The sequence below is a fragment of the Pristis pectinata genome, chromosome 5 (genome assembly GCF_009764475.1).
Source record: "Pristis pectinata isolate sPriPec2 chromosome 5, sPriPec2.1.pri, whole genome shotgun sequence".
Lineage (NCBI taxonomy): Eukaryota > Metazoa > Chordata > Chondrichthyes > Rhinopristiformes > Pristidae > Pristis > Pristis pectinata.
In genome coordinates this window covers 109,883,999-109,910,263 of record NC_067409.1, presented here as the reverse complement: position 1 = coordinate 109,910,263, position 26,265 = coordinate 109,883,999, and the positions used below count along the sequence as shown (strand labels likewise).

General features: G+C 42.1%; 1 protein-coding gene across 11 annotated transcripts in view; it reads left to right on the top strand.

Annotated features, from left to right (window-relative positions):
- LOC127570293 (RNA-binding motif, single-stranded-interacting protein 3) overlaps nt 1–26,265 on the top strand; it is a 950,275-nt gene that overhangs the window by 623,665 nt on the left and 300,345 nt on the right. For all 11 annotated transcript variants that reach the window (XM_052015693.1, XM_052015696.1, XM_052015698.1 and 8 more), the window contains one exon: nt 15,199–15,290. In XM_052015693.1, the coding sequence (XP_051871653.1) occupies nt 15,199–15,290 (92 nt within the window). The remainder of the gene's footprint in view (nt 1–15,198; nt 15,291–26,265) is intronic.

Below are 26,265 nucleotides of genomic sequence, written 5' to 3'. Positions count from 1 at the left end.
CAGGTGTGGGGGAGGAGAGGAGAGCAGATCCACTGGGGGATGGGTCAAAGGTGAGGAGAGAGAGGGAAAAAAGGTAGAAAAGAGAAAGAGAAAGGTAGGAAAGAGAAGAAGAGAAGAAGCGTGGTGGTGGCGGGGGGGTGTTTGTGGGGTAGAGGGGTGGAGATTACCTAAAGTGGGAGAAGTCAATGTTCATCCCATTAGGCTGCAAGGTTCCAAGACAGAAAATGAGGTGCTGTTCCTCCAGTTTGCACTTGGAATTCTCCTGGCAGTGGAGGAGGCCGAGGACTGACGTATCAGTGATAGCGTGGGAGGGGGAGTTGAAGTGACTGGCAACGGGGAGATGCAGATCGTGGTTACGGATGGAGCTCATGTGTTCTGCAAAATGGTCACCTAGTCTGCCTTTGATGCCCTACTTCATAATCATCTTCCTATTGTTTTGTTAAGATCTGCTGCAAAATCTCACTCCTTTTTCTACTTATTCTGTCGGTACCAATGTGGATCATCACTGGTTGTTCACCCTTCCCTCTGGACTGTTCTGTAGCTGCTTTGTGATATCCTTTATCTTGGCATAATACCATCCTGGAATCACATTTGCAGCCACAAAAATGCTCGCCTCTTACCCGATGACTACAGTTCTCTTGACTTTCCTCAGCTGAGCCACCCATGCTGCTCTAGTCTTGCCTCTGGCTGCACTCCTCAGCCAAACCCTTGCCTCCGCCGGTAATCAGATCCAAATACTGGGCAGAGAGTACAATGTTTCCCACATTTCAATCAGTGTGAACTGATGGAAAATCAAAAAGCTGCAGATGCTACAAATGTGAAATAAAACCAGAAAATGCTGGAAATACTCATCAGGGTCAAGCAGCACCTGTGGAGAGAGAAACAGTTAATATTTCAGGTCATTGAGTTTTCATCAAAATGAAATATTGTTTCTCCCTCCACAGATGTCCCATGACCTGATAACTACTTCTGCCATGAATTTATTGTATAACGTTCCCCTTGTACCCTTTTATGGGAGTTATTCATTTAGCCTCCAATCTGAGTCCACGGCATTGATTAACACCATTCAGTGATCCCAGCAGCCTTCAGTACGAATCTATCAGGTCTTTTGTGTTGCTGCTCCCATAGCAAATAATAGAGTTAGAGACACTGCAATTACACAGCAGGTTCTGGTACAGTGGTTTGTCAAAATCAAACCACATGGAACACTCAATTCTTATCCCATCCTCTGGGTCTTTCTCCTTCTTTACTACCAAGCTCATTTACCCAAGCACAACCAACTTTCAGACATTCCCTTCTCATCACAACCACCAATTCTACAACACATAATTCTGTCTCCAAAACCCTACCAGACCTCAAACTTCCCATGTAACTGCTTTCACATTGTAGTTTCCACACCTCCACTTCATGCTCCTCCTCATCTAATTCCAAAAGTCTTCCAAATACAGTCAAATCCTGCACCACCTTCTCCAAATCTCCCTGTTAAGATGATGCCCTCAACCAACGTCACACATAAGCTCAAACAAATCATTTTCCATGTCATCTCCTCTTGAGCTCCACTTTCCTTCCTACCCGACTCTGTGATTAAGACCACTCCTTATGGCTTAAAGTAAAGACGAGAGATCCACTGGCATTGTATCAAAAATGATCAAGCTTTCAGCGTTTAGCATCTCCTCAATATTATGCTCTGTAAAGTATTATTTTGGTGAATTCTGCACAATTTTGCTCAAAGCTCTTGGAATCTGTTTAATTCTTTTGTTTGCTTTTGGAAAGGTTAATTATTACTCATCAATAAGAGGCATGATCTCTTTTTATTTTTAAAGCAAAGCAGCTGGTCAAAATTCATTACCTTGGCCACTGTGATTAAACTATTTGGCGGGAATTTGAATGAGAGCAATAAAAGCAACTCTGGTCGTTATGAGATGTGGAAATTATGAAGAGCAGACAGAGTTACCTTGCTTTTTCTTTATGCAGAGTCTTTATGCAGATCCATTGAAAGCCAAGTATGGTGTCTATCGAGTCTCTTGTGTTGCTGCTCCCATAGCAAATAATAGAGTTAGAGACACTGCAACTACACAGCAGGTTCTGGTACAGTGGTCTGTCAAAATCAAACCACATGGAACACTCAATTCTTAAAGATCTTATTAAATTCTTCACATATTATTTAACTGTATATCTTCCCCACATAGGCCTTATTCACTCCCAGTCAGACACCCTGATTGATTGTTGCTTTATTATAATCATCTTCATAATTCGGAATACATTTTATTAAATACTCTGTATTAATCCATCATTAAGGACCCTCACCATACGGGACATGCCCTCTTCGCGTTACTACCATTGGGGAGGAGGTACAGGAGCCTGAAGACCCACACTCAATGATTCAGGAACAGCTTCTTCCTCTCTGTCATCAGAATTCTGAACAGTCGATGAACACTACCTCATTATTCCCCTTTTTGCACTATTTATTTATTTTTGTAATTTATAGTAATTTTTATGTCTTGCACTGTACTGCTGCTGCAAAACGACAAGTTTCACGACATATGTCAGTGATAATAAACCTGATTCTGATTTTGCAATAGCACCTTCTTAGTGTCACCAGCATGCATTACAGAAGCTTAAAGCTTTCATCAATAATGATAATTGTTACAACTATAAATTCTATTTGGTGCCTTACTGGATGCCATGAACCCAGTCACAACAAGAAAAACAGAAAATACTGAAAACAACACATCAGGTCAGGCAGCATTGGTTCTGATGAAGGGTCTTCGATCTGAAACATGAACTGTTTCTCTTTGCATAGTTACTGCCTGACCTGCTGAGTTTTTCTTGCATTTTCTGATTTTATTTCAGATGCTAAGCATCTGCAGGATTTTTCATTTTTACAACGATCTCTGCTTTGGTTGCTTCTTCAGGCTTTCTGTTTTTGTGTATTTTCATACCATGTCATGTATCCTGGCACCCACTGTAATTCACTGCAGAGAATGGAACTTTCCTCCTTCCTGCTGTCACTTTGGAAACCACAAAGTCTCCTCTTCTGATTTTCCTTTTCTGGATCACCTCCAGGAATTTAAACTGCCACGAGTATTGTTGGTTTGTCGTATTGCACTCTTGTTGAGGTCTTTTGGACTGATATTAGTAAACCCATGCCTTCTGGAACAACTGTCCTTATTGGGATTGGTTTATTGTTGTCACTTGTAGCGAGGTACAGTGAAAAACCCATCTTGCATACCGTTCACACAGATCAATTCATTACACAGTGCATTGAGGTGGCACAGGGTGAAGCAATACAGACTGCAGAATAAAGTGTTAGATCTTCAGAACACTGCCTCCACATTATAATGCAGCCCTGACTTTAAGCAGCTGAGTCAATTTGCATGATTTAGTCCATTTAACGATTCTACAAATAGCAAAAGTCTTGCGGCCATATGCTCCACATCAGAGCTCATGCAGTCTCATCATTTTCATCAATATCACCTGTGCCAGACTCAATCGGTGTATTTTAACTTTATTTGTGGACTTTTGTCATGATATAGCTTCTGTCCTTCAGTGAACTGACTGTCATACACAGCCAGTTGTGACCTGTGTATCAGCTATCCACAGCGATATCAATTGTCATCTTCACTAGGCAATTATGTCTCATATTTGTGACCCGGTAATCTCCAAAGTGCTGATGCCTGCATCCTTGGCAGTGAATATATATTTGAATTCCTTGTGGCTGCTTTTCGAAAGGGCAATGCCAGGATTTCTTTCCCTTCTAGCCCTTGTGACTTAAGAAGTTCCCACTGACTGTATGACATGACCCAAGGACAAAGAAAAGGATGCCACTATCACCATCCTCTTACCTGATGCACGCTTTGCAGAATCACAATCATATGAAACTCTGTTTCATAAGCATCATTTCCATACTGGAGGGTTTGAGTAGGAAGGAGGGACTGGATAGGCAGGGACTTTTTTTCCCTGCAGTGTAGGAGGCTGAGTGGTGACTTTACAGAGGTTTATAAACTCATGAGAGCCATAGATAAGGTGAATGGTCACCGTCTTTTTCCCAGGGTAGGGGAGTCTAAAACTAGAGGGCACAGACTTAAGGTGAGAGGGGAAAGATTTAAAGGGGACCTGAGGGCCAAGTTTTTTTACACAGAGGGTGGTGGGTACGTGGAACGAACTGCCAGAGGAAGTGGTCAAGGTGGGTACAATGACAATGTTTAAAAGACCTTTAGACAGGTACAGGGATAGAAAAGGTTTAGAGGAATACGGACCAAACAAAGACAAATGGAACTAGTTCAGGTGGGCAACTTGATTGGCCATGGACTGGTTGGGCCAAAGGGACTTTTTCTGTACTGTATGACTCTATGACTCAAAAGACCCCACCCACCCGAGTCATTCTCTCTTCTCTCCTCTCCCATCAGGCAGAAGATACAGGAGCCTGAGGGCACGTACCACCAGGCTCAAGGACAGATTCTACCCCACTGTGATAAGACTATTGAATGGTTCCCTTATACGATGAGATGGACTCTGACCTCACGATCTGCCTTGTTGTGACCTCGCACCTTATTGCACTGCACTTTCTCTGTAGCTGTGACACTTTACTCTGTCCTGTTATTGTTTTTACCTGTACTATCTCAATGCACTTTGTACTAACTCAATGTAACTGCACAGTGTAGTGAATTGACCTGTACGACCGGTAGGCAAGACAAGTTTTTCACTGTACCTCGGTACAAGTGACAATAATAAACCAATTCCAATAAACCAATTCTCTACTGCAGCCTTTCTCCATGCTCCCTTGAACACTCTGTCCACTGCATTAATTACTTTTGCCTGAATTCTTTCAACAGCCAATCTGCATCACATTAAGCAATCCTGCAACACCCTTTCTAATAATATCTGGAAGATGCACCTCACTGCCCATGTCTTCACTGTGACCACATTTTGGTAAACATTTCCTCTGGTCTTCCCTTGCATGTGTTGAACATGCAGCTCTCAAAAAAAGCTCCAGAGTTAGACTAAAACGTTGAAGATTTCTATTGGATCCAAATACGAGGACCCATCAAGGTGATGCTCATGGATTCACTGATGCTTATTTGTCACTGGCCCTATCACCATCAACAGTATCTCCTTCCTCTTGCACAGTGATCCTCCTTCAGTGACCTTGATAATAAAATATTTCGATCTAAATCTTCGTATTCCTATGTGTTCTACATAGACGTCAAATAGCTGAGTCCACTCGCACCTTTTGAGCATCCTAACATTTCCATTGCATGCTATTTTCACTGGTTTGCTTAAAGAACCCCATAATCTATTTACTTTACATGGCATGGTAGCATAGTGGTTAGTGTAACGCTTTACAGCACCAGTGACCCAGGTTCAATTCCGGCTGCTGCCTGTAAGGAGTTTGTACATTCTCCCTGTGTCTGCGTGGGTTTCCTCCGGGTGCTCCGGTTTCTTCCCACATTCCAAAGACGTACGGATTAGGAGCTGCGGGCATGCTATGTTGGTGCCGGAAGGGTGGTGACACTTGCGGGCTGCCCCTAGCATATTCTTAGCAATGCAAAAAGATGTTTTTCACTGTGTTTTGGTGTACATGTGACTAATAAATAAATATCTTATCTCCTGTTCCTTCAATCTCAGAGCAGTGGAAGATGTTTCAGAAAGAGATTCAAGGGATTTAGATCTAAATATTTGCAAATGATACAAACGTCCACTGTGTGATTGAAAATGAGGAAAGTTTTAGATGGTCTAGAATAATACATTTAGGGGAAGGGAGGGCAGTCTGGGGGAAGTTGGTACAAGGCAAGACAACAGACATTAAATGGAAAGTTATTGCATGTTGTGGAAGAACACAAGGCTCTTGGAGTGTATATCCATTAATTGTTAAAGGTAGTTGGTAAGGCAGGTTGTAAAAAAACCACGTGGGAAACTTTCCTTTATTAGTTGAAGCATAGAATGTCAGTGCAGAGAGGATATGCTAAACTGTGCACTGCATTGCTTAGACCACAGTGTAAGTGCTGTGTACATTTCTGGACACCGTACTGCAGGAAAGATGGACGTACTGGAGACTGACAAAGACAAGGTAAGATATTTATTTATTAGTCACACGTACATCAAAACACACAGAGAAATGTGTCTTTTTGCATTGCTGAGTATGTTCTGAGGGCCGCCCGCAAGTGTCGCCATGCTTCCGGCGCCAACATAGCGTGCCCACATCTCCTAACCCCTTACGTCTTTGGAATGTGGGAGGAAACCGGAGCACCCGGAGGAAACCCACGCAGACATGGCAAGAACGTATAAACTCCTTACAGACAATGGCTGGAATTGAACCTGGGTCGCTGGCATTGTAATAGCATTACGCTAACCGCTACACTACCGTGCCTGCACTGTAGGGTTAGGGTTAGGATCAGAAAATTGTATCAATAAGGCAAGATTGGGCAAGCTGGGGTTGTTTTCTTTGGAATGGAATAGGCTGAAATGAGATTTAATTAAGTTTTGAGAGGCCTAGATGGAGAATATTGGAAGGACCTAAATTTCCCTGACAATGGTGTCAAAAACCAGCAGATATTTCCCAAATAAGAGGACATGACCCTAATCCCAAAGTAGTATCTATAGGGTATTTTAATTGCAGTTTGCACAACAAAAAGTACAGCTGGAGCTGTCGACAGAATAGCCATTTTAAAGGCAGTAACTCCCAGACACATGAATGATAGAAAAATAGGGGGCTATGTGGGAGGGAAGGGTTAAATAGATCTTAGAGCAGGATAAAATGTTAGCCCAACATTGTGAGCCAAAGGGCCTGTACTGTGCTGTAGTGCTCTATGTTCTAAACAGCAGTGTCTGGTACAGCAATGTATCACAGTCACACCACATGTGTGTGGTCCATTTAGTTCTTAAAGGTACACTTGCACTTGTATACACTCCAAGATGATAATGGGAGTGTATCACGACAATCAATATTCTGTATTGGGTAGCTTGATATTTTTGTTTCTGAAAATTGTAATCTGATTTGATTGCTTTTCACTTTCTAAGCTAAAACATGCTCTTAACTGCAGCCTACAGTATTTTTCACACTTCCAATACAATTCTTCATACAGTTACTCAGATTGGCTTTTTATAAGGCAGATTGCCTTATATAGCAAGTTCTGAGGGAGGTTACCATTTACCTGAAACATTAACTCCATCACTCTACAACAGATATGGAGATCAGGAGATGCCTGCTGAAGATATTGCCACTAATTAAAGCAGCAGAGGGTGGTTTTTTTTCTGTAGCATGAATCAGACAGAGCATTGTCTCTGATTGTCATTTTACAGCCAAGCTGTTTGCAAAATGTGTCCCGAGAGCTGGAAAATATCCCTCAACTTCAATGGTAGAAGCAAAATTTTTCCTTGCATCTGCTTAAGAAGAGTAGAATCATTGCTCAACCTCTTCAATATCACTTAAATTATTGCATGGATGACTCAATGTGCTCATTTTCACATTGCAGCTAAAAGATTTGCTGCTGTATTTTATGTGATGTGAAAGAATAAACCGGAGATTACACTTATTCCTTAACAAATGTTCCTTTAGTAAATAAGTTGTTAAATGACCAGTGGGACCTACAGATCTCACATTTTAATGAAATTGGTTGCCTGAAGGCTTGAACAGAAGATGTTTTCATTTTTTATTAGGTAATGCTGTCTGTAGTTCTTGTTTAGAAACTACACATCACATTCACAAAAGGGAATGCCTCATGGTTTTATCCACAATATTATTTATTACAGTAACTATGTATTAGTAGTGTCAGTATTTCTTAAGAAGACGGTGATTTTTTGATGTCAGTATTATCAGTACTGACATTGCCACGTTTTGTATTGTCATTCCAGTTTAGTTGCTTGTTTTTCATTCGATGTTAGATATGGAAATGTATACATTAAGTTTTACTGTTTTTATGGTAATTTCTTATATTATCTCCTAAAAGGTCAGCATGATTAGGAAACTTGGTTGATGAGAGAGATTAAAAGTCTGGTCAGGAAAAAGGAGGAGGCATATGTCAGGTACAGGCAGCTGGGATCAAGCTGGTCCCTTGAAGAGTATAAGGGATGGAGGAGTACTCTGAAAAAGAAAATTAGGAGGTCAGAAAGGGGCCACAAGATGTCCCTGGCAGACAAGGTAAAGGAGAATCCTGAAAGATTCTGTAAGTATGTTAAGAGCAGAAGGATAGCTTAAGGATCAGTTTGGTGTCCTGTGTGTGGAACCGCAGGAAATGGGCAAAGTCTTAAATGAATACTTCTTGTCTGTATTAACCCTGGAGAAGGACATGGAAGCTTGTGTGTACAGGAGGAGGAGTAGTGATCTCCTGGAGCATGTCAGCAGGACAAAGGAGGAGATGTTGGAGGCCTTGAAACACCTAAAGGTGGATAAATCCCCAGGGCCTGACCAGGTATATCTTTGGACTTTACAAGAAGCAAGAGTGGAGATTACTGGGGCCTTGGCAGGGGTTTTAGCATCTTCGTTAGCCACTGGTGAGATAACAGAAGACTGCAGGATAACTAAAGTTGTGCTTTTATTTAAGAAGGGGAGCAGAGAAAGGCCAGAGAACTACAAGCCAGTGAGCATCACATCAATGGTGGGAAAGATATTGGAAGGTATTCTCAGGGCAGAATGCATTTCCATTTGGAAAGGCAAGGACTGGTTTCAGATGGTCAGGATGGCTTTGTGCTGTCTCACAAAAGCATGTCTCAGGAATTTTTTGATTGATGAGGGTAGCGTGTTAGACATTGTCTACATGGGCTTTACAGGTCAAAGGACATAGAGTCATAGAGTATTACAGCACAGAAACAGGCCCTTCTGCCCACCTAGTCCATGCTGACCTGATCTTCGGTCTAGTCCCCTCTACCTGCAACCAGACCATATCCCTCCAAACCCCTCCCATCCACGTACCTATCCAAACTCCTCTTAAATGTTACAATTGAACCCTCATCCACCAATTCTGCTGGCAGCTCGTTCCACACTCACACCACCCTTAAGTATCTCACCTTTAACCCTAAACCTATGTCCTCTCTTCCTAGTCTCACCCAACCAGATGAGAGAAACCCTGCATACGTTCACCCTATCTATACCCCTCATAATTTTATATACCTCTATAAGATGTCCCCCCCCCACATTCTTCTGCGCTCCAGGGGATAAAGTCCAAACCTATTCAACCTTTCCCTGTAACTCAGGTCCTCAAGTCCCGGCAACATTCTTGCCTGCATGGTAGACTGGTCTGGAAGGTTAGAATACATGGGACACAGAGTGAGTTAGCAATTTGGATACAAAATTGGCTTGGTGATAGGAGGCAGAGGGTTGTAGTGGACGGTTGCTTTTCAGTTTGGATGCCTGTGACCAGTGGTGTGTCACAGGGATCGGTATTGGGTCCTCTTTTTGTTTATCAGATACATATTAATGATTTAGATGTGAAATAGGTGGCATGATTAGTAAGTTTGCAGATGACGTCAGAATTGGTGGTGTGGTGGAGAGTGAGGAAGGTTTGTCTGAGGTTCAGAGAGTTCGTAAGAGTTATACAGCACGGAAACAGGCCCTTTGGTCCCACTGGTCCATGCCGGCCAAGATGCCCTGTCCAAGCTGATCCCATTTGCCAGCGTTTGGCCCATAGCCTTCTAAACCTTTCCTACCCATGCAGGAAAACTGTTATTTAAAAGTTGTTATTGTACCTGCCTCAACCACTTCCTCTGGCAGCTCGTTTCACATGTGTACCACCCTTTGTATAAAAAGCTTGCTCCTCAAGTTCCTATTAAATCTTTCCCCTCTCACCTTAAATCTATGCCCTCTAGTTCTTGATTCCCCAACCCTAGGGACAAAGACTGAGTGCATTCACCCGATCTATGTTGCTCATAGTTTTATTCACCTCTGTAAGATCACCCCTCAGTCTCTTACCCTCCAAGGAATAAAGACCTAGCCTATGCACTCTTTCCAGTTTAATAACATCTTTCCTATAGCAGGGTGACCAAAACTGAACACAATACTCCAAGTGTGGTCTCACTAGCATCCTGTACGACCGCACCGTGGCCTCTCAACTTTTATACTCAGTGCCCTGACTTATGAAGGCCAGCGTGCCAAACGCTGCCTTCACCACCCTGTCTACCTGTGACTCCACTGTGTACACCAAGGACCTCTGTTCTACAACAGTCCCCAGGGCCCTGCTGTTCACTGTGAAAATTCTACCAGGATTTAACTATCCAAAATCCAACACCTTGATGTATCTGAATTAAGCTCCGTTTGCCATTCCTTGGCACACTTGCTCAGCTGATCAGGATCCCCTGTAATTTTTGATAACCTTCTTAAGGTTACAGTAGATCAACTGGGAAAGTGGGCAAGGGAATGACAGATGGAATTTAACTCAACCAAGTGTGAAGTGATGCGTTTTGGGAAGTTGAACCAGGCCAGGACATATACATTGAATAACAGGACCCTGGGGAGTGTTGTTGAACAGAGAGATCAAGGGGTTAAAGTGCGTAGTTCCCTGAAAATGGGAACACAGGTAGACAAGGTGGTGAAGAAGGCCTTTCGCATGCTTACCTTCATCAAGCAGGGCACTGAGTACAAGAGTTGGGATGTCATGTCAGTGTTGTACCGAACTTGCTCTCTGGTCACCACATGATAAGAAAGATGTAGTTCAGCTAGAGAGGGTGCCAAAAAGATTCACAAAGATGAGATACGATATTTATTTATCAGTCACATGTGCATCGAAACACACAGTGAAATACGTCTTTTTGCGTTGCTAAGAATATGCTGAGGGCAGCCCGCAAGTGTGGCCACTCTTCCGGCGCCAACACAGCACGCCCACAACTCCTAACCCGTACGTGTTTGGAATGTGGGAGGAAACCAGAGCACCCCAAGGAAACCCACGCAGACACGGGGGAGAATGTGCAAACTCCTTACAGACAGCGGCCGGAATTGAACCCAGGTCACTGGCAATGTAATAGCGTTACGCTAACCGCTACACTACTGTGCTGCCCCAATTGATACATCAATTGGAGGGCTTGAGTTATCAGAAGAGATGAGATAGGCCACGTCTGTTTTCCCTGGAGCAAAGGAGGCTGAGAGGTGACGTGACAGAGATATAATAATGAGGGGCATAGAGTAGATAGCCAGAGTCTGTTTCCCATTGTGCATAAACCTAGATGGTACAGGTTTAAGGTGAATGGAAGGAGGTTTAAAGGAGACCTGAGGGGTAAATTTTTCACTTAAAAAGTGTTAGTATCTGGAATGAGCTGCTACTGGAGGTGGTGGAGGCAGGAACAGTAATAACGTTTAAAAGATATCTGGACAGGTACCTGAACGAGCAGGACATAGAGGGACATGGAATCAATGCAGGCATGTGGGGTTAATATAGATGGTCATCGTCATGGCTGAAGGGCCTGTTTCTATGCTGGACAACTCTATGACTCTAATATTAGTCATATCCAGAAAATAAAGTTATTGAACGAACTAAACAGAAAATGCTGGAAAACCTCAGCAGGTCAGGCAGCATCTGTGGAAAGAAAATCAGAGTTTATGTTTCAGTTTGAAGACCCTTTGTCAAAACCGGGACAGAGAGATAAAAAAACAAGTTACTTTGAAGTTGCAGAGAAGGTGGGGGTCTGGGTATGTACAGGACACAAAGAACATCTCTGATAGGTTCGAGGCAAGATGGTCGTGGAGATGGGTTGTTAATGGGGCAGTTGGAGGGTGGCAAAGAAATGTGATGCGTTGCAAATAGCAGGTCAGGATGTGCTAATGGAGATGGGAAAACTATGCTAATATCCCATGTGGATGACTGACAGAAAATGAATAGGTGTTTCGACGTCTCTTCGATTTGTGTTCCTTGTTTTTTAAAAAAAACTCATCGTTGCTGCTTTATTCCATTTACAGACCTAAAAACCAAGGAACTCCTTACCTCCATTACACAGGTTAAAAACACAAGATTGGGATTATCTAGCCATTTCTAATTGAAATATCTTGCCATCTTGACAGTTCTTGCATTTGGTGCGACGCTGTGTGTCTTGTCCAGTTCCTACTTTTCTCAATGAAGTGCCAAGACAGTATTTTTTTACATCGACTCTTCATGTATCCAATCATAATTGTTACTGGATATCGACTTAACAAATACTTTGCCTACTAGTACACCCTAAAACATGAAGTTAGCAGTTCTGTCAAGGACTCAGCTGAGCAGAATACATTTAGGTTCAAAATTAATTGAATAAAGTGTATAGAGGAAAAATTCTGAGCAACCTCCAGAGCAACCTGGGGAGATGATTAGCAGAAATCCCAAGATAAAGAGCATAAGTGGCAGTTTGCATTATTTCTTTGGGCTTGCTGCTAATCTTAACCAGGCTGCAGCATGAAGAAATTCTACCAAACAATCTTTCATCATTCCTTTAAATCTGACCAAAAAACACTCTTTTTTTACCTTTTTAGAAACTAAAATTGCATTAGTTTTTAAAAATAAATAAGATTGACATTGAAGCATATTGATTATATAGGTTTGTGGGCTGCGTGCTGACATATGACAAATGCATGCTCCATGTTATCATAGCAACATCTATTTCTGTTGAAAACCCTGTCAATCTGTTTGTTAGTTGAATTCAATGGCGTTTTTTAGTTCAAAGCACAGCTCTATAGCTGTGTGAATGTTACTGCAATTTTTTGTGACCTGATTGTTATGATCATTTTTGTAGCGATTTCCCAATGCGAATAAAAAAAATCTACCAGTATAATGTAGATTCAACTGATTTTCCCGGGGCTACAAAAAAACTCATTAAATTCTCTTCTGCTCCTTCTTTCCCTCATCTAACCCCCAACCTTGCTCTCAGTTTGAAATCAACTATTTTTCAGACAATTCAGGGACATCCAAATAATGTAACACAGAATTTTGTGCTGTAGACTGACCATGATGCAAGATTATTAGTTGTGTTTTATCAGTTGGGCCATTTATGTGTTCTCCACTGCCTGTGTGAAACAATATTTTTTTATATTTTGACTTCAACATGTTCCATCGTGTGCTGCAGAGATCTTGGATCTGTCTATAGAAAATGACTGACCAGGCTTGAAAGATGAATAGAGACCAATATTGTAGAGTTTTACTTGATTATCTTTGAGATCGATGGATTAAATGTTGGAACAGATTTCCTGGTAGAATGATCGATGAAGTAAAGAACAGCCTTTTTCTTCAATACTGCATAATATTTGTCTTTTTTTAACAAATAGTATTGATTAATTTGTAACAGTGAAAATGTAAATTTTAAGTTGAATTGTGCATATTGGAAATGTAAAGAAATATATCTAGGAATTTTATCTTTGCCATTTCATTCTTCTGAAAAACAACAAATTGAAGCAAAAAGTGCAAGTTTTCTCCTGTGTCAATATTCCCAATTACATTAGCTGTACATCAGATAGAATTCTTGTTAACCTGAATGAAGATCTATATCTTGAAAGGGTAAGGAAGGAAAGTGGTTGTTTCCAATTGGCAAATTGAACTTTCCTTCTCAAGGCAGCTACTTTCTTCTGGCCCAGAGGTTCTAAGTCAGGACTTTGGTATTTGGCCATAGCTGGTCTTTGCAGGAGATTCAGCTGGCATAGGCCAAAGCCGACCATACCGATTCTGGTCCAAAGAAAAATTTGTCCCACTATGTTTCAATATTTCTTAGAAGCTATTTATGGTCATATCGAGAATTCCAGAATACTGATGTTAAAATGATTGTTCTTACTTGGGGATTGTTCTAGGGCCAAAATAAATCAATTAAAAATTTCTTACTCTGTTAATTAATATATCTTTGTCACATTTTTTTCAAAGTTAAAGAGTTATCGAGTCATGCAGCATGGAAGTAGGCCCTTCGGCCCAACTGGTCCATGTCAACCAAGCTGCCCCATCCAAGCTAGTCCCATTTGCCAGCGTTTGGCCCATGTACCTGTCCAACTATCTTTTAAAAGTTATTTTACCTGCCTCAACCACTTCCTCTGGCAGCTGATTCCGCATAGCTGATACTGCCCTTTGTGTAAAAAAAAGTTGCCCTTCAAGTTCCTTTCAAATCCTTCCCTTCTCATCTTAAACCTATGTCCTCTAGTTCTTGATACCCCAACTCGGTAAAAGATTGAGTGCTTTCACCCTACCTATGCCCCTCATGATTTTATGCACCTCTATAAAATCAACTCTCAGTCTTAGCCTGTCCAACCTGTCCCAAAAACTCAGTCTCTCAAGTCCTGGCAGCATCCTTCTAAATCTTTTCTGCAATCTAACATCTTTCCTATAGCAGGGCGACCAAAACTGAACACAATACTCCAAGTGCGGCCTCACCGGTGTCCTGTACAACTGCACCATGACCTCCCAACTTTAATACTCAATGCCCTGACTTATGAAGGCCAGCGTGCCAAAAGCCGCCTTCACCACCCTGTCTACCTGTGACCCCACTTTCAGTGAACCATGTATTTGTACTCCAAGGTCCCTTTGTTTCATAACTCTCTCCAGAGAATGTTGTCTTAATTGTTTTAACATTTCTCATCAATGTATCTTTGGCATTCACACAACTATATTCTGTATTTGCATCTGATTATCGTACAGTGGATTTGCATGCACATTGATATATATAAAGTATGTGAAATTAGACAAGACTATTTTGGACCCTTCCTTAATGCTAAACTATTGCATAGACTTTAACACGATTGTGATAAAGCTGAAAAATAATCTGTCAGCTTTGAAGGCAATTCTTCCTTCTAATTCACAAAACGTGGGGTTTTCCCCTGTTGCTCAGTTAGTTTTCAGTGAATGGTTCAAGTCTGACATAACAGGTAAAGAGAAGCATTGTTCCTCCACATGAATGTTCAATGTGGAAGTGCATTCTGTTAAGACCATTAAATTAAGGAATATTGACAGAATAAGGTTACAGCCAAATGTTTATTGCTAATTAATTAAATCAGGCTTTACAACCAATCTTTCATTGTCAATGTGCCTCTGTTTCTGGCCAGCAAACAAAGCTTGATTTTTGATGATATTGGTTCCTTACCACAGCTCCATATACTCTTTCAGTTTAAACAGAATATAATTTTAGAATAAGAGAAAAAAATTGGTAAAACTCATGTTAATTTCATTTTAATCCGATCTGAGTAGGGTGCGTGGCTCTTTTGTCGCAGTTCACTTCTGTTGGATGCATTGCACATACCTGGTGTTGATAATGTGACTGTTTTTACAGGCTATGGCTTCGTAGATTTTGACAGCCCAGCAGCTGCACAGAAGGCAGTAGCGTCACTCAAAGCCAGTGGTGTACAGGCCCAGATGGCAAAGGTGAGCACTCTTGACAAGGAAGTAATTGTATTTCTGCATTGCAGTGTTTCTTTACCAGAACTATACACTGTAATATTATGGCTAGTTTAAGGAAATTACCAATTGATATTAGTGCACTTTTAGAAATCATTGCTTTGACATGTTGGTGAGATGTGTCCATAACTACCTCCTCTTCCATTCACAGGTGAATGCACTTAACCATATTTGTAACCAATTGGTCACATGAAAATTGGCCCAAACTAGTGGTGATTGTGTATTGAAAGTTTTTCTTAAGACAACCAGTTTTGTGACAATTTCAAGATGTTACCAGTCCATTGCAAACTTGGAAAACTATTATTAGAAGTTCCATCTGAATGTTGATCAACAAACAAAACCACAAAGCAATTTGTTTTATGTTGTCATAACTTGTATCAGAAATGTTTTGTGCATTTGTGATCTTTATACCAACTTCTGTCACCAAAGTAATGATAGTGACTCCTCTGAAAAGAATGGATCTCAATCAGAAGTATTATAGACTGTAGTGTTATAGTACTGTTTTGTTAAAATTATGGATTCAGGAAAATTATGTTCAGGGATCAATGTAAGACCACACATATCCTGCACATCGCAATATGGGGTTCTCAATTTCGTATCCATAGTTGTGCTGGAGAGAGTGCAGAGGAGACTGACCTGGTTGTTGCCTGGATTTGAGGACTTTAGTTATGGGAGGGATGACTGGGCTTGTTTTCCCTGGAGTGAAGGAGACTGAGAGGTGACCTAACAGGAGTATATAAGGTTACAAGAGGGATAGATAAGTTAGACAGTCAACATCATGAGGACACAGTTTAAAGTGCAAAGTAGGAGTTTTAAAGGGACTTGAGGGGGGAGTTTTTTATGGAGAGAGTGGTTGATGTCTGCAGAAGCAGCTGGTGAAATCAGGTTCAATTACTATGTTTAAGAGGCCCAACTCGTCTATGCTGACCAAGATGCCTTCAGGCTAGTCCCATTTGCTTGCATTTGGCCCAAATCCCTCTGAACCTTTCCTATCCATGAACCTGTCCCAAATGTCTCTTAAACATACTAATTGTACCAGCCTCTACCACTTCATGGAATCATAGAACAGTACAGCACAATACAGGCCCTTCAGCCCACAATGTTGTGCCGACCTTTAAACCTCGCCTAACCCCTCACCCCCACATATCCCTCTATTTTAAATTCTTCCATATGCTTATCTAGCAAACTCTTGGATTTGACCAATGTACCTGCCTCCACCACCGCCCCAGGCAGCGCATTCCATGCCCCAACCACTCTCTGGGTAAAAAACCTTCCTCTGATATTTCCCTTGAACTTCTCACCCATTACTTTAAAGCCATGCCGTCTTGTATTGAGCACTGGTGTCCTAGGAAAGAGATGCCTGCTGTCTACTCCATCTATTCCACTTGATAATACTCCTTCTGCCTCTGTGTGGAAAAACTTTCCCCTTGGGTCTCCTTTAAATCTTTCCCCTCTCACTTTAAACCTATGGCCTCTAGCTTTCGACTCTCCTACCCTGGGGAAAAGACTGTGATCACCCACCTTATCTATGCCCCTTCATGGTTATAAAAAAACCTCGATAAGTTCACCCCTAAGCCTCCTTCGCTCCAAGGAAGACAAGTCCTAACCTATCCACTCCCCTTGTTACTCAGGCCCTCCAGTCCCGGCAACATCCCTGTGAATCTTTCCTGCGCCCTCTTTAGCTTCATCACATCTTTCCGATATATGGCAACCAGAACTACACACAATATTCCAGGTGCAGTCTCATCAAAGCCCCATAATGTGACATCCCAGCTCTTGTACTCAAATGCCCCATCTGATGAAGGCAAGCATGCCATATGCCTTATTCACCACCTTGCCTACCTGTGTCATCACTTCCAGGGAACTATGTACTTGAACCCCTCGGTCCCTCTGTTCTACAACACTCCCTAGGGCCCTGTTATTGACTGTATAAGTCCTGAGTTGGTTTAACTTCCCCAAATTCATCATTCACACTCGTCTGAGTTAAATTCCAGCTGCCATTCCTTTGCCAACTTTCCCGTTGATCTAGTTCCTGTTGTAATGTTAGAGAACATTCGTTACTGTCCACCATACTATCAATTTTGGCATCATCTGCAAACTTACTAATCATACCACCAACATTTTCATCCAAGCAACAGGGGACCCGGAACCAATCCCATGCCATCAATCTGGAAAAACAACCTTCCACTACCTCCCTCTGACCCCCTAGCACCACCAATTTTGTATTTAGTTGGCGAGCTTTCCCTAGATCCCATGTGATCTAACATTCCAGACCAGTGGATAAGATCACAAATTTACAGGAAAATAATTGTAACAAATCTCTTCCGGTTGCTTTAATAGTCATTGTGTTTTACCATTCAGAAAAGCTGTTCACTCTATTGAGAAGTAATTGCAAGTTAGAATTGTTTTAAAAATACAGTGCCATCGGATGAACGACTCAAAAGCTTGTGAAAGAGATGTTCTTGGTATCTCATCCAAAGCCTAGGAGCTTCATTGATGCAGATTGGCAAAGGGGATGTGTGTAGGGGTTGGGTGGTGATTCTGAGGTAAAATCTGAGGCTTAGCTGATTGTGAACTTATCAATCAGACTTGCATTGTCAGCCATCCACTAAATTAAATGAACTGCACTTCCTTTGATCGAGAAAGGGTCTCAAAATAACTGCAGCTTTTTCTAATGTGGTATGATTGTTTGGCCCCACATTCTTCAGCATTAAGAAACTTGCATGTGAGCTTATCTAAAAATTAATATTCCATTGCCCACCCTACAGTAAGCCAAACATTCCCTGCTTATGGCTTCCAATTCAAGGAAAATGTAAAGGGCTGCATCAACCACTGTATTTGGCCTTTTTTGATTTCAACCCCATCATACGGGAGGGGATATGGGGAATACTTTTTAAATTTGGCTATCTTAAGTAATTTGTAATTCAGTATCATGGAAAGCACTGAACACCTCAAGTCTCTAAATTAGAAGCCAAATGAAAAGAGCAGAATAAGTGCACAATATCCCCATAAAATCCACCCACCTGTTCCATCAAGCTGAGAAGAGCTTGTGAATCCAGTAAAGGATCCACAGAATGTAGTGGAAGTACTGTAAGTATTCATTGACCCCCAGGGACTGTCTCAGAAAAAGAAGAGATTAAAGGAAGCACATTTCCCTTTGAGGTGAAAGACTTTAAAAATAACCAGACAGAATTACAGCAAAGGTATGTGCTTTTCTACCGTCATTCATGTTATAATAATGGTTGTAGACTCCTGAGTCCACTCTTTGAGTGTGAAAAATTTGCCTAGTATTTTCTCAAGATAAACATCAGTCCCTATCCCACAATTATCCAAACTTGCCTACCCAACGTTTTTTCCAAACTTGCCCACCCCGCAGTTGTCCAAACTTGCCCACCCCGCAGTTGTCCAAACTTGCCCACCCCGCAGTTGTTCAAACTTGCCCACCCCGCAGTTGTTCAAACTTGCCCACCCCGCAGTTGTCCAAACTTTCCCACCCTGCAGTTGTCCAAACTTGCCCTCCGCCATGGTTATCCAAACTTCTCATCTCATAGAACATAGAGCATAGAACAGTACAGCATGGGTAGCCTACGGCCCACGATGTTGTGCCAAACTAATTAAACTAGTAATTAAACGACTAACTACTATAATCCCTTCTGCCTACACAATGTCCATATCCCTCCGTTCTCTGCACATCCATGTGCCTATCTATGAGCCTCTTAAATATCTCCAACATATTTGCCTCCACTACCACCCTTGACAGTGCATTCCAGGCACCCACCACACTCTGTGCAAAAAAACCTAGTCTCGCACATCTCCTTTGAACTTTCCCCCCTCACCTTAAATGTATGCCCTCTAGTATTAGACATTTTGACCCTGGGAAAAAGATACTGGCTGTCGACTATCTATGCCACTCATAATTTTATAAACTTCTATCAGATCTCCCCTCAGCCTCCACTGCTCCAGAGGAACAATCCAATTTGTCCAAACTTTCCCCATAGCACATGCTCTCTAATCCAGGCAGCATCCTGTTAAGCCACTTCTGCACCCTCTCCTAAGCCTCCACATCCTTCTTATAATAGGGTGACCAGTATTGAATGCAATACTCCACATGTGGCAAAACTGGAGTTTTATAAAGCTACAATAGAACTTCCTGATTCTTGAACTCAGTTCCTTGACTTATAAAGGCAAGCATGCCATACACCTTCTTTACCACCCTATCCACCTGTGTAGCCACTTTCAGGGAGCTTGGGACCCAAGAACCCTCTATACATCAATGCTTGCTATTAACAGTGTACTGCCCCTTTATATTTGATCTCCCAAAGTGCAACAGCTCACACTTGCCTGGATTAAACTCCATCTGCCATTTCTCAGCCCATATCAGCAACTGATCTAAATCCTGCTGTATCACTTGGCAACACTATCCACACTATCTACAATGCCACCAATCTTTGCATTGTTTGCAAACTTACAAACCCACCCATCCACATTTTCATCCAAGTTCTTAATATACATCACAAACAGCAGAGGTCCCAGTTTGGATCCCTGCAGAATACCACTGGTCACGGACCTCCAGCCAGAATAACACCCTTCTATCACTGTCCTTTGGCTTCTATGGGCAAGCCAATTCTGACTCCAATCACCTAAATCACCATCGATCCCAGGCATCTTAATCTTCTGGATGAGCCTTATATGAGGGACCTGTTCAAATGCCTTACCAAAATCCATGTGGACAACATCCACTCCTCCACCTTTTTTTATAAGATCTTTATTAGTCACATGTACATCGAAACACACAGTGAAATACATCTTTTGCGTAGTGATTTTGGGGGGCAGCCCGCAAGTGTTGCCACGCTTCCGGCGCCAACATAGCATGCCCACAACTTCCTAACCTGTACGTCTTTGGAATGTGGGAGGAAACCGGAGCACCCGGAGGAAACCCACACAGACACGGGGAGAACGTACAGACTCCTTACAGACAGTGGCCGGGTTTGAACCCGGGTCTCTGGCACTGTAAAGCATTATGCTAACCACTATGCTACCGTGCCTGCCCCATCAATGATCAATCACCTTCGTCGTCTCCTCGAAAAGCTCGATCAAGTTAGTAAGAGACGACCTGCCCCACACAAAGCCATGCTGACTGTCTCTATTTAGGCCGTGGTTTTCCAAATGCACATAAATCCTCTCCCTAAGGATCCTGTCCAATAATTTCCCTACCACTGATGTGAGACCCACCAGTCTATAGTTTCCAGGGTTATTCCTATTTCCCTTCTTGAACAATGATGAGCATAGAACACTACAGCACAGTACAGGCCTTTCGGTCCACAATGTTGTGCCGACAATTTATCCTGCTCTAAGATCTATCTAACCCTTCCCTCTCACATAGCCCCCTATTTTTCTATCATTCATGAGTCTCTTAAATGTCCCTAATGTATCTGCCCCAACAACCTCTGCAGGCAGTGCGTTCCACGCACCCACTACTCTCTGTCTAAAAAAACTTACCCCTGACGTCCCCCTTATACCTTCCTCCAATCACCTTAAAATTATGTCCCCTCATGTTTGCCGTTGTCACACTGAGAAAAAGTCTCTGACTGTCCACTTGATCTATGCCTCTTATTATCGTGTACACCTCTATCAAGTCCCCTCTCATCCTCCTCCTCACCAAAGAGAAAAGCCCAAGCTCTCTCAACCTATCCTCAAAAGACATGCTCTCTCATCCAGGCAACGTTCTGGTAAATCTCCTCTGCACCCTCTCTAAAGCTTCAACATCCTTTCTATAATGAGGTGACCAGAACTGAACACAATACTCCAAGTGTGGTCTGACCAGAGTTCTATAAAGCTGCAACATCACCTTGCGGCTCTTGAACTCAATACCCCGACTAATGAAGGCCAGCACACCATACGCCTTCTTAACAACCCTATCGACCTGCGCGGCAACCTTGAGGGATCTATGGATGTGGACCCCAATATCCCTCTGTTCCTCCACACTCTAAGTCCTGCCATAAACCTTGTATTCTGCCTTCGAATTTGATCTCCCGAAGTGTATCACTTCACACTTTTCTGGGTTGAACTCCATCTGCCACTTCTCAGCCCAGCTCTGCATTCTATCAATATCCTGTTTTAATCTACAGCAACCTTCTACACTATCCACAACACCACCAACCTTTGTATCATCAGCAAACTTACTAACCCACCCTTCCACATCCTCATCCAGGTCATTTATAAAAATCACAAAGAGCAGGGGTCCCAGAGCAGATCCCTGTGGAACACCACTGGTCACCGACCTCTAGTCAGAATACGCTCCATCTACCACTACCCTCAGTCTTCTATGTGCGAGCCGATTCTGAATCCACACAGCCAAGTTTCCTTGAATCCATGCCTCCTGACTTTCTGAATAAGCCTTCCATGAGGTATCTTATCAAATGCCTTACCAAAATCGATGTACACCACATCCACTGCTCTACCTTCATCAATGTGCTTTGTCACATCCTCAAAGAATTCAATCAGGCTCGTAAGGCACGACCTGCCCCTCACAAAGCCATGCTGACTGTCCCTGATCAGCCTATGCTTCTCCAAATGCCCATAAATCCTGTCTCTAAGAATCTTCTCCAGTAATTTGCCCACCACTGAATTAAGACTCACTGGTCTGTAATTCCCAGGATTATCCCTACTCCCTTTCTTGAACAAAGGAACAACATTTGCCACCCTTCAATCATCTGGCATTGCTCTGGTGGCCAGTGAGGACGCAAAGATCATCGCCAAAGGCGCAGGAATCTCTTCCCTCGCTTCCCGTAATAACCTTGGATATATCCCGTCCGGCCCCGGTGACTTATCTATCCTAACGCTTTTCAATAGTTCCAGTACATCATCTTTCCTCACATTGACATGCCCTAGCATATCAATCTGTCATAGGCCATCCTCACAAACGTCAAGGTCTCTCTCTGGTGAATACTGAAGCAAAGTATTCATTAAGGATCTCCCCTACCTCTTCTGACTTCAGGCACATGTTTCCTCTTTTATCCCTGATCGGTCCTACCCTCACTCTAGTCATCCTCCTATTCTTCACATACGTGTAGAACGCCTTGGGGTTTTCCTTGATCCTACTCGCCAAGGACTTCTCATGCCCCCTTCTAGCTCTCCTAAGCCCATTCTTAAGCTCCCTCCTGGCTACCTTGTAACTCTCCAGAGCCCTGTCTTATCCATGCTTTCTAAATCTCAGGTAAGCTTCTTTATTCCTCTTGACAAGATATTCTACATCTCTTGTCAACTATGATTCCTTCACTCTATCATCTTTACCCTGCCTCAATGGGACAAACCTATCCATAACCACATGCAAGTACTCCTTAAACAACCTCCACATTTCCGCAGTGCACTTCCCCAAGAACATTGGTTCCCAATTTACGCTGCCAAGTTCCTGCCTAATAGCATCATAATTCCCCCTCGCCCGGTTAAATACTTTCCCATTATGAACTCCCATGATGTACAATTCACTGACACATTCTCCCCTCTCCCTTACATTTCCTTCACAGTCCAAATTCATGCCTTGATTCCCCCAACCCCCTCCCCATTGCCCCAAGCTCCCTGTATGGTCACACTTTGTTGTCATCTGCTCCCCAGCAGGGGCTTGGCCTGTCAATCAGACTGTCTGTTGACTGGAAAACCTCTTGCAAATATTTCAAAGGTAATCTAATATTACTTGGTGATGTGCAGAAAACCTACCGAGAGACTGGATAAGCTGGGATTGTTCTCCCTCGAGGAAGGAGGCTGAGGGGTAACCTACAGAAGTTTATAAAATCATGAGGGGGCAGAGATAAGATGGATTGTCACAGTCTTTTCCCAGGGTAGGGAGTCTAAAACTGGAGGGTGTAGTTTTAAGGAGAGAACGGAAAGATTTAGAGGACCTGAGGGGCAAGATGGAATGAGCTGCCAGAGGAAGTGTTAAGATGTGGATACAGTTACAATCTTTAAAAGACATTTGGACAGGTACATGGATAGGAAAGGTTTAGAAGGATATGGGCCAAATGCAGGCAAATGGGACTAGCTGAGGAAGACATCTTGGTTAGCATGGATGAATTGGGCCAAAGGGCCTTTTTCTGTGCTGGAAGACTCTATGATTCTACATTTCCAGGGAATTTGAAATTCCTCCCTTCCCAAATAAAATCCCAACCCTCTTTCCCAGCTCTGTGTTTTCTGCAAGTAAATATCTGGGTCTTTGTGTCAAATATTGGAATAAATCCTGCATCATGCATCTTAAATTTGCATACAGATGTCTTAGTTAAACTTGAAGGTGCAGCCTATATGGTACATGGTAATGCATTTAGAATCACAACAGGGCCAAGAGTGTGCCTGAAGTAGAAAGGTAGCCCTCTGCCAAGGAAAGATGCCTTTCAAAATGTTTTTGCCAAACTGTGACCCTTAACTTGAGTCCATTGGGTGTACTGTGAAACTGTTGTTGCCAGGTTTGCAAGCTCAAAGTCCATGTCAATTGAGTTTAGATTACATCGATTGTCTGTGAACGGGGAAGTGGTTGGATCTGATTGGATGAGAGTTAGATATCTTTTGCAGAAATGTTGTTCAAATTGATTTGTTGAAAATCCAAATGTTAAGTATTTTTGTTTCATTTAAAAAAATCTATCAGAAATCCATCACCAATTTCCAAAAAAGAATGCATTACAAGGACATAAATTTTGCATTCTTGCAGTGAGTGATGAGTCCCTTTCTGGGAATGTTAAATTGCAAAATTGCCATAAATTTTAGAAGTTACTTTCATGAGCATCTGCTTTCGTTAGTTTGTGTCAGCTGAATGAACAGATATGTGTTACCTATCTGAGTGCAAACACATCTATTTTTTCAACTTCTAGACACTCACCTCCTGACGGTCTCATGCAGCCAAGTACCAGAAGCTAGAAGCTCTCTTTAAGTGCATGCTTAAATATTTTTGTATTATTCTGGTATGCCATTCCCTTCCCCATAAATAGATGTAGCTTCTGAGTAATCAGTAAAGTTGGATGAAGATTGGGAAGAGAAATCATGGGGCTATTTGAAAACCCGCTCGTCACCAAACTTTCAAAGCAAAAGTGATCACATTGTGCTGATAGCATACTTGCATTTGAAAGTTAAATTATTGTTGGTATTCAAAATTATATTTATTTTGTTTGCTAGCCCCAGTAATTATTTACAAACATTCTGATGTAGTGAATATTGCCCCCTTAAAGAGAAAGACAGTCATATCATTCATAAGTATTTTCCTTTCGTCAAAAACACATTGGGGATCCTAAACAGCCATAGGCTTTGCTTTGCGATAAAAACAAGATAAATGTTTAGACTAACTCTGCTAGCAAGAAGTGATTATATTGACAGATTTTTAAACCTTTGGCTAATTCTTGATGCTTGTATGAGACATAACAGGGCATCATGTTGTGCTACATGTCTGAGTTTGGTGTTGCTCTTGGCAGAACATGCCTACATCTCTGCTTCCCACAGATAGCACAGCAGCAGCAAATTGTTCACTTGTTTCATATTCCGAGGCCAATCAATTGCACCATTAGTTCACCTGTGCATACTGATGATGCTTTTTGGAGATTCACTGCATTTTATGAATGCACCTGAAGTCACAACATTTCACTTTCATACCTTACTGAAGGTAATAGAATTTTTGGCGTCGTCTGCTACTTAAGGAAGTATGATATAATGCATCCAGGTATGATTTACCCAAGCAAACCACATTATTCTTATCCCACTTCAAGTCATAACACCTTAGCTTGATAGATTTAATGAATATCTTTTACCTAGAGCTTACATTGACTGTGGCATTTTCCTGGGACAGTGTGAAGATGACATTTATAAATTTGAGGTAGAGGAGGTACATTTAAATGGAAGTAAGGGGGGGAATTGCAGAGACACTGGCCATGATTTTCCAAACATCTATAGTTTCAGGGATGGTGCCTGTGAACTGAAAATTGCAAATTATACACCCTTATTCAAGAAAGGCTGTCAGGCCAATTGAATAGCTGCAGACCAATCTGTTTAACTTCAGTGGTGTGGAAAATCATTGAAGTACTTCTCAGGGTCAGAATTTGCAGTCGCCTGGAAAAGCGAGGATTGACTACAGAAAGCCAGTGTGTTTTTTGCCTTATTAACATGGTAAAGTTTTTAGATAAATTAACAGTGAGGGCAAATGAGGGAAATACTATTATTGTGGTATATAGTATATGGACTTTTTGATAAAGGTGCCACATAATAGCCATCAACATTGAAGGCCATAGAATATAGGGGGCTATAGTAGCATGGAGAGAAAATTGGTGAAGCAACAGAAACAGAAAGTTGCATTTTGTTTCTTGGACCATTGGAAAGTGTGCAGTGGAGTCACCCTGGGACTATATGGACTCCTGAAATAGGACAACCTTCCCTCGTTGTATTTCATAATTTGGTCTGGATGTACAAGGTTTACTTTCCAAATTTGCACATGACATGGGTCTTGGCAAAGTGAACTGTGAGGAGGATTACAGTAGATTTCAAGGAGATGTTGACAGGGTAGTTGAATAAGGCTGACGTGTTGCATTTTATCAGAAAGAATGATAAAAAGGCAATATAAAATATTCTAAAATGCGCAGAAGAACAGAGATATTTGTGGTGTTTGCCCATTGTTTGTTGAAGGTGACAGGGCAGCTTGAAAGAATGGTTTAAAAAAAAAGTATTTGGGATCCTGGGCTTTATCAATGGTGACATAGAGACAAAAGCAAGGAAGGCATGGAGGACCTTTATAAAACATTGGTTTGGTCCTGACTGGACTTTTGTGACCAATTCTGAGTGCCACATCTTTGGAAGGATTTGAAGACTTAGGCGAGGATGCAGAAGAGATTTGCCAAAGTGATTCAAGGTGTAAGGGACTTTAGTTATGTAGATAGACTGGGGAAGCTGGGCTTGTTCTCCTTGGATCAAAGGT